Here is a 12,756-nt window from a genome sequence, read left to right as displayed (position 1 = left end):
GATGGAAAAATGTTTTGAGATGGAAAAGAACAAGTACAGTTGTACAGAACATTCAAAAATTTAACTGTTACTCATCCACGCATCAAAAAATAGTTTGATGAAACACATGAGTCTGGACAAGTTTATGCTTCCTCTGGGACAAGAGTAACGAAATTACAGATGGTAATCAAGAACAAAGCACTGAGAGACAGCCAAATTTCCATGGATATGTTTTAGGCAAGTGACACAAGCACATCTATGAAAATGTCAGAGGTGTTAAATAGTCCTAGGAAACTGAACTCTTCCTCAACACTGAAAATCCATGACCATTGTTTGAATTTTCAGGAAGGGGAAACAAATTTATCATAGCAACTGGAGAGAAGTTACAGTCCAAGAAATCATTTGACTTGAAAAAACAGTGAATACAAAGGAGATGAACCTTTGCCATAGTCTTTATATCCTCTTCTGGGATACTATAGAACTACCCCCATACTGCTCACCACCTGATCCACTTCACAGGTGCTTTCTCTTGCACTGCCCCCCCATCACCTGGCTTTCTAACATGCCATTTCTGTCCAATTCGGACACCATTCCAAGCTTCCAAACAGTGGATTCATATTTTGAGCAAATCACCCAAGCCCAACTGATATAGCACAAAGGGTCTTAAAATAATTAATCTAATAATATCCACAAGACACAAAGTTTAAAAGAAGAGAGGAAGAAGCCCCAAAACTAATGCTGAACAGGAAAAACTGTATTTCTATAAGCTACTACACAGTGTTTCATCACTTTAGCCAATATAGAAGAATAATATTCAAGTTAACTCGGAACGATTAAGCAGTATAGAGGTGCAATGCATGCAATCCCAACTTTTTGAAACTTTATGAACTTTTATTTTTTTAACTTTATTTTGAACTTTATGAAAAAAATAGTTTTTTTCAATCACAGTAAATACAACTGGTTATGATGGTTTGTAGCTAAGCTTCATCTTGCCTTTTACTCTGTCTCTGGCAGTGACTGAAAGCTAGTACCTAGGCAAGAATTTGCAAGCAAAGCAGGACTGTAATGAAACTTCCCCGGGACACTCTTCCAGCCTCTAACAATCTGAGAATCAAGAGATATTGTGAGTCAATTGTAGCTCTGTATATGGTAACACTTGATGGATTTCAGGTCTTAACCTTTGTAAAGTTTTTCACAACCTGCTGCAACAAGGAGTTCCACAGCTTAATTACACACCTCCCTGAAAAACCACCTACATTTTTCATTTATATCTGTTAGTTGCATATAATGCTTTTAGTTTTTGTATTGGAGGAGACAGAACAAATTATCTGTGTTTACAATCTCTATGCTACATATGGTTATGTACATATACAACAACTAAGCCTTGACAAGAGCAGGGTGGGTTCAGTCACATTTTACAGCTTTCCATAATTTTAGCATATAAACTATGTTTAAATGACCTTATTATAGTTTTAACACAGTTTGGTCTTCCATGTTTTGGAGGTTTTTTTAAGTTTAAAGATGGTTATTTTTATGGACAAAGTTTGATAGAATTAAATTCTAGAGCTGGAACTGATTATAATAAAGATCTGCATATGTTGATGTTAATACTAACTTGTTTTCATTTCCAAAGTGTTTACAAAGCAAAACTTGTATAAAGGGTGTTCTCTTTTCTGCTGAAGTGCTGCATAGCCCTATGTGTTTTGCTTAGTCAACATCTGCTGCTGTGTGTTATTGGAGATACGATATCAAGTAAATTTGTTAAAAGTAGTCTGAATGTATTTAGTCTTCTGTGGTTACTTTCCAACTCAGACAATTGGAGTAGAATTAGGAAATGTATGTTTATTAAAGAGTGCACAGTGTTTTCCAAAGAGGAATAGGTAGGGTTAATTCATGCTTTCTGTCCAGGTAAAAAAAAGAAGCCATTAGATTGTCATAATCCTTGCTCACAACTTGAATACTTTACCTGAAGAAAGGCCCTGTTTCAGTCAGAATCTGAATAAAGCTCTGTGTGGTCTTGGAAAGTGATTCTAGTCAGCTTTAAAGGTGACAGGTATTTCAGGTCTTTATTAGCGTAATGTGTCAACATTACTATGACTGCTTTCTGCTTCCTCACTTTTTTAATATTAATTTTATTTTTGGCCTAAAGACTCAAAGTATTTTTTTTTTTCCTGATGATGAAAACTATGTTATTTGAGACATTTGAAAGATGTATTATATAAACTTTAAACTTTCTTCAACGGGCTTATATCCTGTACCCAGCATCAGTGGCAGCCTGCCAAGTTCTAGAGCAGCTAGATGATCCTCGATCAAAAGCGAATTTCTTTTAATTTCTCACTTTATCCCTTTCAGAGAGGCACATGCATGCACACACACACTCACCACGTGCATGTTATTAAAATCACCAAATGGCAGTGTGGTGCAATTAGGGACAAATTAGTGTTTTAGTGCACAGGGATTGATGTTTGAATCAAAATGCTTTTAGGGTGCATATGTAATATTTTGGGGTTTGTTCTGTTTTGTTCTCCATTGAAGCTTTCATCCTATTTTCTTTATGCACATTTAGAATTATTTCTAAAATAAAATCCTAGTTTGGTATGTACAAAAGATGAACCCAAACCAAGCAGCAGCTCCCTCGAGCAGTCACACAGATTTCAGAGAAGGAGCCTTTGCCTGTTACAGTAGATCAATGAATCTCTTAATAACAATATGAAGAGAAAAAAAAATAAAATTTAATTATGAGTACTTCTTTGCCTTTCTACCATTCCTATCTGAACTTTCATGTTTTAAGGTGGTCTCATTTTAAGAAAAACAGAAAGCAATTTAGTATTGAAGACAGCAGTGACAAAGTATCTGTCGGCCCATGTGTTCTCTTCAGGGTTCCACAATTTTAAAAAATAGTCTTGCGCTATTTCCTTTGAGTAAATCAGTCTTTCTCAAAGATCAGATATTTGTTATGCAACTTGCCCAAATTTTTCCCTTTGTTACGTCTTAGTACTACTATCCGAGTGTTTGCCTCAGTTCTCAGTAATGTGAAGACAGAAATACAAGCAAGCAAATCTGGTTTGTAAGACATCATCAAGTGTAAGCTGCTACGGACGATTAGTTGTCCCATAGGAAGAACGAAGCTTTCAGATTTGTGAAGCGAGGAAGAGAGAGCCTTACAAACATATGAACTATTTTGTATTTTAAAAAAATAATTAGATTTTCCTTTGTGGGTGATAAAAATAGAGTAAGAAGAGAAACATTAGTATTCAAGTAGTAATCATAAGGTTAGACTACACTCATAAATTTAAAAAAAAATAAAAATACAGCCTTCACAAGTGTAAAGACACCATGCTAGAAAATGGATTTAGCACCCTTGAGAACTAGGTAATTCTTAATGAAGAACAGGAAAAGATATATCGCATGTTCTCTTCATCCTAGCAGGTAGCTGAAATGAAAGGATGTCATCTGTGGTTCCTGTGTCACTGATTAAATCTTTATATTTCTGTTGAATGTGGAAGGGTAAATAGAACATAATATGTCATTAGTCTGTGGGCTCATTTTGTGGGCAGATCTGTTAACTGGAGATTGTATACCTTACTAGAAATACTTCAATAAATACAGGATGGATTTCTACTTTGAAATTAGATCTTTTGCAAAGCTACAGAAACCAGAAACAAATTACAAGAGTATCTTGGATTTGGGTGGTGGTGGCATTTTTGTGTTTTGTAAAGTTAAATATTTTTTAAGTGCCTGCCAGTGCAAATATTTGAAGTGTCGTGATTGAAATGTCATGGACTGTCACCTTGAGAAACATAATAGGAAAAAGTATTTTGTGAGAAAATTACTTACAGTCATGATTTTTGGCAGAGAATAAGGAACAAATGCAAAAGGTAGTATTGTAATTATCAAATTCTTGAGCGTACATAACTGAGCTGCAACACCATGTACTTCCACCTTCTTGATAGCCATATGCAGGTTTGATTTATCACTCTAGTTGCAGAACCACACCTAAAACAAAGCACACAAGGCAGCCGTTTGGGCTGTCACATCAAATGCAATACCTCTAGTTTGTGGTAGTTTCCATTTAACAGATGGAGAAAGCAGGTTGATTTAAGCTACTGTTTCATTCCTCCTTCATTCTGTCAGTTATTAGAACTCATTGAGTTGTCATGATAGCACTATGAAGTTTGAACTGACATGCTATGAAATAGCCTAATGGAACTTTAAAAAAATTTCTATTGAAATATCCCCACAGTGACATGTAATTTTAAATATGTCATTGAGGTTTTTACAGAGCACATGATTTTTTTCAAAGAAAATGTCACTGATAACTTTTTAATTTATTTCATTTCCTCTCTATCCTTAGAACCTGAAAGAATTACTCCAGAAATAAAAAGTATAAATAAAATACAGAGGCAGCTCCCTCCTGCTTCAGGAGTTCAGGATGTTTATGCATCTCCCAGAGGCTTTGCCTACAATGCTACTCTATAAACAGAAAAACTCATTAAAAATTTACTGCATGAAGAAAATTAATCTCAGTTTAGTGTTATATGTTCTAATGTTTTACTTTGTATAAATGGGCTTCCAATCTAAGACATCAGAATGGGAAAATGTAAATCAAAATGCAGAGTTTTCTGTTGGGTACGATTAGTCTTAAATCATTATATATGCCAACAGAAGTTTTGAGACATGTATATTTTATACATTTTCAAATAAATATTATTGTGGTTTACCGTGATCTGATCTTTTGTAAAGCAGTCTTACAGATAAATCCAAGTAGAAGTCAATGCAGGATTTTTAAGACTCAGTGCAATTACACCCTCTCTTCAAACTATTTTCTGATCACTTCTGAATTTCATAATTTTTACTTTAAATGGCAGTGTAAATGGTCTATATTTTAATTTTATTATCAAATTTATGCACATATCTCTCTTGGTGTGAATGAATAAATAGGATCTTAAAGTATGTAGTATAATAAATTATTTCTGAAAGTAACATACCAAGTGTTATGGTTGCTTCTTCTTAAACCTATCAAGCAGTATTGTCCTTTCACTGTTTAGTAACAGTCTTCCCCATTTTGACTCTTTGCCTGCAATGATGTAAATTATATTCATCTTAATTACAGATAAAAAAACTTGTGGGCCTCACGAATTCCAGTGCAAAAACAACAACTGTATTCCAGATCATTGGAGATGTGACAGCCAAAACGATTGTGGTGATAATTCTGATGAAGACAATTGTAGTAAGTAACTTTCACCTAAGTGCAAGTTGTAAGGAGTGGAGTCAGTTTTGCAACATCTAAGAGGAAACTTTTTGGTTTTGATAAACTGCACATTTATGTTTTTATATAATGCCATCTGAGCTGCTAAAAATCAGTTGACCAGAATTGAAAATGGCCTTTGCTGAAATTTTTCAATTTTATTCATTCTTATAAAGAGCTGTAATTCTGTATCAGCAATGCAAAAATGCCTGACCTATGACTTTTCAACTTGATGAATTCAAAATAAATATTGCATTTAATTTACCTTTGTCAATAAGTTACATATCACCTTTCTTATCTCTATATAAGAATCATAAAATCTGCTCAGTGGTAAAGTGATAAACATTTGTTAACAATAGGATTTGATCAAATGATACTTGCCCATTACATTAGTTATCTTCCAGAGATGATTTGCCTTGCTTGTATCGTGAAAAGTCCATTTCTATAATACTTGATCAGATTAAGAAGTAAATGTTGTTATTCAAAGTAACTCAGGTAGCCTAGTTCTCTCTTACCTCTGAGGAACCTGAATGCCTAATAAATCTCTGTAATACCACTTTCAGTGAGTTAATTTAGATCTGGTTCTCAAGAAGAAATGACAAATTCTTAAGGGTTTTATCTCATAATCATTGTCTTTAAGAAATATTTTAAGAGGTAAGTTCCACAAATAGTTCTTGTGTCTTCTCTTCAGCTGACAATTTCTGTTCTTTTATTTTGTGCTTGGAAATCCAAGAAATTAATATCTTGGTGTATAGATAATCTTGAGTGCATACTCGTGATTGTATATCATGAATGTATATTTAGTATCTCAAAGGTAATGACCTAGAAAGCTTAATAAATCAGGCATTCTAATGCTGATATGTGCTGTCAGCCCATTTCTCCAATTCGAGACGTGGTGGCCATAGGTACAGGATGTCTGAAGACTGGCTTATTCTGCTTAAAAGGTTGAAATGGTTTTGTCAGCCTTTTAATTACTATCTACATTTGAAAATGTTGTGTTACTGCAAACAATAGTGCTGTAGTTTTCATATGCAAGTGTTCTATCTAAAGGGGACAACATCATGTAGTTCAGTAATCACTCAGAGACGTTTATTTTTATACCCTGGGGCAGCATTAACACACAAAAGTTTTCTTAACTTTGCAGAAGATTTTACATAGGAATTGGCTATTGGTGCCAGTGGAATTTTTCCATTTTCATTTATATTATAAATACCAAGAAATTATTTGATATTCTTTTATGCTGATAGAAAACTCAAATAAAGAGACATAGTTTTGGTATAGCAGCATTAAATCCTACGTGACTAGATAATCTCTGGAAAAGTTAGAAAAAAATAATTTCTATAAGACATTATTGCTGTTTGCAAAGTAAGTGTCAAGCACCTTATTTGAAATCTGCTATACGTGAAGCGTGATTTATTTATCACCCAGTATTAATTGTTTTCTTCCTTAAATCTTAGACTATCATACTAGAAAGTGATTAAAATAACATTTCATATTATGAGGCAGCAATCATCTATCTGTCCGTTGGGTTTTTTTAAATCGTTATTAAGTTTGCCATCTCTGTGTTGACATCAATAATTAAGTTATATATTCAGTTCTTGGCTGTTCTCTAGAGCTGCAGATATAAGAAATCTGTAGTTTTAAGGATGGAATTAATGAGTTGAGTGTGCCCAGCCCAGCTGATGGATCAAACTAAAGACTGGAGTGGTAAACTGTAGTTTGCGTTAGGTTTTTTTTTTTTTTCATTTTCTTTTGCTTGTCAAGTGCATTCTTCAGTTCTAACTGTTGAATCCCATATTCTGCTGTTTAGATTAAATACAGTAGGCTGACATAGTTGTAAGCTTCAAGATCTCAGAAGCGCTGGGAAAATACATAATGCTGTTCAGTTGTTTGAAATTGATGTATAAAATCCTTTGTAGGCTGTCAAGCCACTTATAGAATACAGTGTAATGAAACAAATATATACAAAATTAGAACTTCAAAAGCATTTGACAGTATATTACATTGTGCATTATAAGTTGTTCATAGCATACATGAATATACAAAGGGCTTGTCAGGCAACTATATCAGAAAATGAGTCGTTTCTCAAGAATGCATTCATTGAATTACAGATGTTCAGCTCAGATATTTACATTTCTCTGTATAGTTTCTTCACGTGCACACACAGCATCCTGGTGAAGTTATCAGAAGTGAAACAAAATATATGTCAAAAAAATATCACATACGGGTGTGAAAAATTAATAGTGTTACAATGCAAATAGCTGTGCCCATTATGACTTCATTTAACTGTATTTGCCTTACAGTCTATTGGTCTTTATATGTGGACCTTCCCGAGTAAGTAAGAGTTATTAGGAAGGTTCTAGGTCCATACTGAGTTAGCACTGAGCAAACTTTGACTCTTTTGACTTAATATCTTTTTGGAGGGGGGTATTTCTTTTCAGAGTTTATTAGGATTTCTAAAAACAAATTAGAGCAAAAGTAGTATTTTCTCTTTCCGGGAACGTCAGAAAATGAAAATTCCATAATAATGACCGTCTTATTTCTGCTGAAAAGGAGGAACTAGTAATCTTTTAATTAATGTAATTAAAGAAAATATAATACACTGTAAACAATGAAGCAAATAAAATGTAATAATGCTGTAGAAAGATATTAATTCAATCAGTTTAAAAATACTGCTGTTGCTAGAGAATCTTCTCAGCGCTGTTTTGTTGCTCCTACAAGTTGTCAAGAAAATAAATTAGTTAATTTTGGTCTGGGATGAGTTTGTATCCCAGTCAGAATGAGAATTAGCAATTATTTAACGTTTAAGTGAAAACGTAAACCAGCATATTGGAAGACACTGAGCTACAGTGTCTTATAATGTGATAACCTCATGAGTAAATTTTGAGTGGGCAGTGTGGTAAATTCACATTGTTTACATTGCTGAAGGCTCAGCTGGCTTGGTGCAAGTCAGACAGTGGCTATTGTCAGTTTGCTATAGAGCATCTAGGTGTCAATGCTGGCCAAAGGCAACTGTGCTACTTTAGGATGGTAAAATGATGTATACCAAAGGTTTCTCCTTTAATGTATACCTATCAGTTTTGTGCCTGGGTTAACAAAGAACAAGTGTCTTCGTTTTGGTGAAATACAGTGCTAAGTTCTTGAAAATAAGTAAAGGAAATCTACATTTAATGCCACATTAAATATATGAAAATACCGCACCTGTGACCACTCTTAATTATCTTACGTTTACAAATGTTCATTCTGCAGGATGGTCTGCGTTACTGTTTTTAGCAGTATTGTAATGGAGAATTATAAGGAAGGGTGGTTTTGTTTCTGCCTCATCTACCATATTGTCATGTGTACTGGTTTGGGCTGGGATAGATTTAATTTTCTTCATAGTAGCTCCTATGGTGCAGTGTTTTGGGTTTGTGACCAAAACACAGTTGGGGTATCCCGTACTTTTTCTACATGCAAGTTCTATCTTTCCCATTATACAATTAGTTTCTCTAACAGATGTTACAAGACCTAGAATTCTCACTAGGGGCAAACAAACATGTCCTGTACAAACACAGGTAAAACATACACTGTACTTTAAACTTCATGTCCTATTTTAAGAAAGAAAGGGTCCCCGTTCCGTCCCATCATTCCCCCTCCCCCTCCGACTTACATATTAGTACATTAGCCTCCTTAAAAATCCTTTCCATTCATTACTTATTGCAATATCTATGCTATTAAATGCAAAATGGAACCCCAAATGTGGAATAATTATAACTGTTTCTCAGGGGATCCTTTTCTTGTTACCCTCTGTTGGCTCTACAGATTATTTTCAGACTTCAAAATGTGAAAGAGGTAGATCATCTTATGTGCTGTGTTTCAAATGAAACTATTTCTAATAATTCAAAAATACCTTTCTCAGGAAGGAGTTTCAGTGTTCTTGTAAAGCAAAAGCTGAAAGATGCTGTCTTTCACTGGTTGCACAGAAGTCTATTAATACTTACTCCTTTCACTAACAGTCTGAGCACTGATGGGAAAGTACTCTGTGATGTTCATATGTAAATCACAGAGATGTATTCCAGCAGCCAAAGAAATATTTCTTGCAAACAGAGAATTGAGAAGTTAGCTCATTGTGTACATTTTCCAGAATCAAATCTCTGTTTATAAATAATTCATGACCAGTATAGAAAATGTATTTGCTTATATTTTGCAAATCAATATAGAAACATGACAAATGCTTATTTGCATGTGAATTGCTTTTTCCACAAATTATTTCCTTTACATAATTTATCATACCCTGAACTTCCTTCTCCTGGCCCACTGACAACAAAAAGAATCAAATGTCAGTGATTTGCTAAGGTTTATACCATAAGCTTTTGCTTTGAAAAAAAAAAAAAAATTTGAAGTAATACGTGTATAATCTAAGCAGCCATATAAATGCTAACCTTTGATTTGCCTAAATAAAACATTGCTGGAGAACTGATGCAATTGCTGTAGATCTGCTTTTACAATGACTTTCCTACCACTTCAAAATGAAAAGTTATGCCTACCTGAAAACTGAAATTTCCCTTAAAATATTTCAAACAGGGTCATTTGGCTTTTTTTATGAAATGCAGGGGGAAAAAAAGTAGCTGAAAGGTTCATTAAAACTATTTCTTTCTTGAAACAGTTCTTGATTTTTAGAAAAAAAAAAAAAAAAAAAAAAAAACAAACCAAAAAACCAACCCTAAGTTTAACTTTACCTTTAGATCTACACAACTCATGTCTAGCATATTCTCATGCTGGTATTACCAAATTCTTCTCAGTTGGAAGCTTCTCACTTTGTGTTTTCTTTCCTTGATCATTATGGTGTTTTTCAAAAGCGTTCATGCTTCCACCTGCCATAACTAGCTAAAGGACGCTTTAGCCTTACCCAGTCCGTTACTGCCCATTGCTGCTGTTCGCTCTCAGATTCTCCTTTCTTTTTTACCCTTCCTCCATTGATTTAGTTACTGTCATTTACCATTTGCCTGAAGTTTTTTCACGTCTCTCTGTTGGAAAGGTCTTACTAATTAATCCTTATTCTTGATTTTTGCATTATTTAGATAATGCAGTGTTTACTGTGATGGAAATAATCCCACAAATAATCCTTATTTGCTTTTCCAGCCCTGCTTTCCCAAAGCTCTCAGAGTGGCAAAGTCCAAATTGCATGTAAAGACTTGCTTAAATTCTCCTCCATCCCCACTGCTTTTCTACCTTTATTTAATCTAATGGCCTGGAGTCCAGAGATTAACTTCATTTTTTTTCAATGTCTTTTGTAATGGTCCTCCTTTTCAGGAGGAAAGCACACAATATTCTGCGAGGGGAACCTTCCACACTGCTCCCCTTGCCAGTGTTTCCGTGTCAGCAGCAGCGAAAATGCAAAGCTGTGCAGCCAGCCTCACCTGCTCGGGGTTACTCCATCACTCCATGCAGCCTGCTTCTGTGTTTGCTTTGCCTGTACCTTGAATTAATACTGTGCCTTCTCTTCCCCTTTATTGTGTACACCTTTTATAATGATGTCAGACTTCCCTGTGTTTTGTTTCTTCCCAGGGAGTAGAACAACCCGTTTATCATAAAATATCCTACTTCTCTTTCAACCTTTCCTGTCTTCTATCCATCTCTAAGCTCCTTAGATTCTTTATCTAACATCTTCCTTTGGTTTCCCTAAAATTACTTGAAAATTCCATCATTATCCTTACTTTTTTTTTTCTTTTTCTGTTTTTTCTTTTTTTCTTTTTTCTTTTTTTTTAACAAATTGGCAGTAGTGTTTGGGTTTTTTTGAAAGACTACTGTCCAGTGACTTTTGCAACTTACTGTATTCTTATTCTGTTAAAACTCTGTAATGATTTCATCAGTTTTTAAGTCAGTGGATTATTCATTCCATAATTCATTCCATTCAATCCAAGAAAGTGGATTTTACTTGAAGCCTCAAACTTTAACTTTTTAGGCATTCTATATACCATTTCCATACTTTTCCCTTGAATGCTTACCCCAGGGGAAGCTGACTCTTGGCACACACACGTATGTTAAACGATATTTGATAAATGGTGTGTTACTGTGTGGTGGAAAGACAAAGATCTGGATAATTCTAATTATACTGGGTTTTAACAGGTGTAAAATGAGTTTCTAATCTGTGATGCATCTCTCACAAAACCTGTAGTAACATACATGCGTTGAAATAAGTAATACTCACATGGTCAGCATCGCATAATTTTTCAAATAGATTTGATAGAACTCGGAAGTATTTTTATTACTATGTTACTATATGTAAATGAAATTTAGTTATAATAAGTTATGAAACAAAACCCTGCAGGGAGGAAATCCTTATAGTTTGCACATTAGTAGTTTTGACTGTTGTAGTCATTGATTGCTTGGTGGGGCTTATGTATAAAATATTTTGTTGAAATTCTAATAAACCTAGGGTTGCTATTTTTCTTTATTCAGAGCCTCAAACGTGCACTTTGAAAGACTTTCTCTGCGCAAATGGAGACTGTGTTTCAGCAAGATTCTGGTGTGATGGAGACTATGACTGTGCAGATGGCTCAGATGAGGTAGGCTTCTTCCAGGAAAAAAATATTCTTTAGAAAATTAGTTTTCTTTGTTGGATAATGGATTCCCATATATGAATGTTTCAAAAATGAGAATTCTACACATGAGTCCGTATATACAAATGTCTTTACTAAATTAAAACTAAATGTATTGAAATAGTTGTCCTGATAATAAAACATGCAAATAAATTCAAGTTGTGTTTAACAACACTCTACAGTATTGCTTTTGTTCCAGCAATGTCCTGGACCTCTTTCCATCCTGGAAATATTTTGTGTCCTGGTTGGGAAACCACTCTTTCTACACACAGCAGTGGTTTGATTTGACTTGTGGGTTTTTTTTTTGAGAAAACAATGCACACTTTGTTGTGTAGCAGAAGTTCATGGTATAATGCTTTGCTGGGTTTCTGATCTTTCATGTCCCTTTTGTCCCTTGTCCTTTCCCATCACTGTGGGACCTCAGCTGCTTCCCACCTACTCAGAGGTTGAAGCCACCTTTCATAAATCATATCTACAAATATATTTTATCTCAAAAGACTTTACTGTATATCATGGTATGAAGTATAGGCTGTAATTTCTGTGATTAGCTGTATATTTCCCAGTGTGTATATTAAACTCTGAATCTTGTATATACTTTTTTTTTTTTTAATTGTATCAGAGGTATTGTGAAACAGGCTGTTCAAGAGATCAGTTCCAGTGTTCCAATGGTCAGTGCATATCGGCAAAATGGAAATGTGATGGTCATGAAGACTGCAAACTTGGGGATGACGAGAAAAATTGTGAACCAGGTATTGTTTTAAATAATGCTGAGAAATAAAGTGAAGCAAGTAATAAATCAGAATGAAACGAGAAGAAAATAAATCAAAAAATCAAGATTGCTTGGTCACTAGGAGTAGCAAGGAGTGTGAAGAAATCTGAAATACTTTTATCTTTAGAATGTCTATCATTTTGTGTTCCTACTCGTGCTTTGAAAACCTTACTTATGTA

At 34.4% G+C, this 12,756-nt stretch overlaps 1 protein-coding gene across 1 annotated transcript in view; it reads left to right on the top strand.

Annotated features, from left to right (window-relative positions):
* Window positions 1-12,756, top strand: part of LRP1B (LDL receptor related protein 1B) — a gene marked incomplete at its 5' end in the record, with an annotated part of 587,496 nt that overhangs the window by 496,559 nt on the left and 78,181 nt on the right. The window contains 3 exon segments of the mRNA XM_080399306.1: window positions 5,093-5,209; window positions 11,669-11,775; window positions 12,428-12,557. Of these exon segments, the coding sequence (XP_080255432.1) occupies window positions 5,093-5,209; window positions 11,669-11,775; window positions 12,428-12,557 (354 nt within the window).

This window comes from Falco punctatus (genome assembly GCF_963210335.1).
Source record: "Falco punctatus genome assembly, chromosome: 8".
In the NCBI taxonomy this organism is placed as follows: domain Eukaryota; kingdom Metazoa; phylum Chordata; class Aves; order Falconiformes; family Falconidae; genus Falco; species Falco punctatus.
Note: the sequence above shows the minus strand (reverse complement) of the source record. Positions and strands in the feature narration are given on the sequence as shown.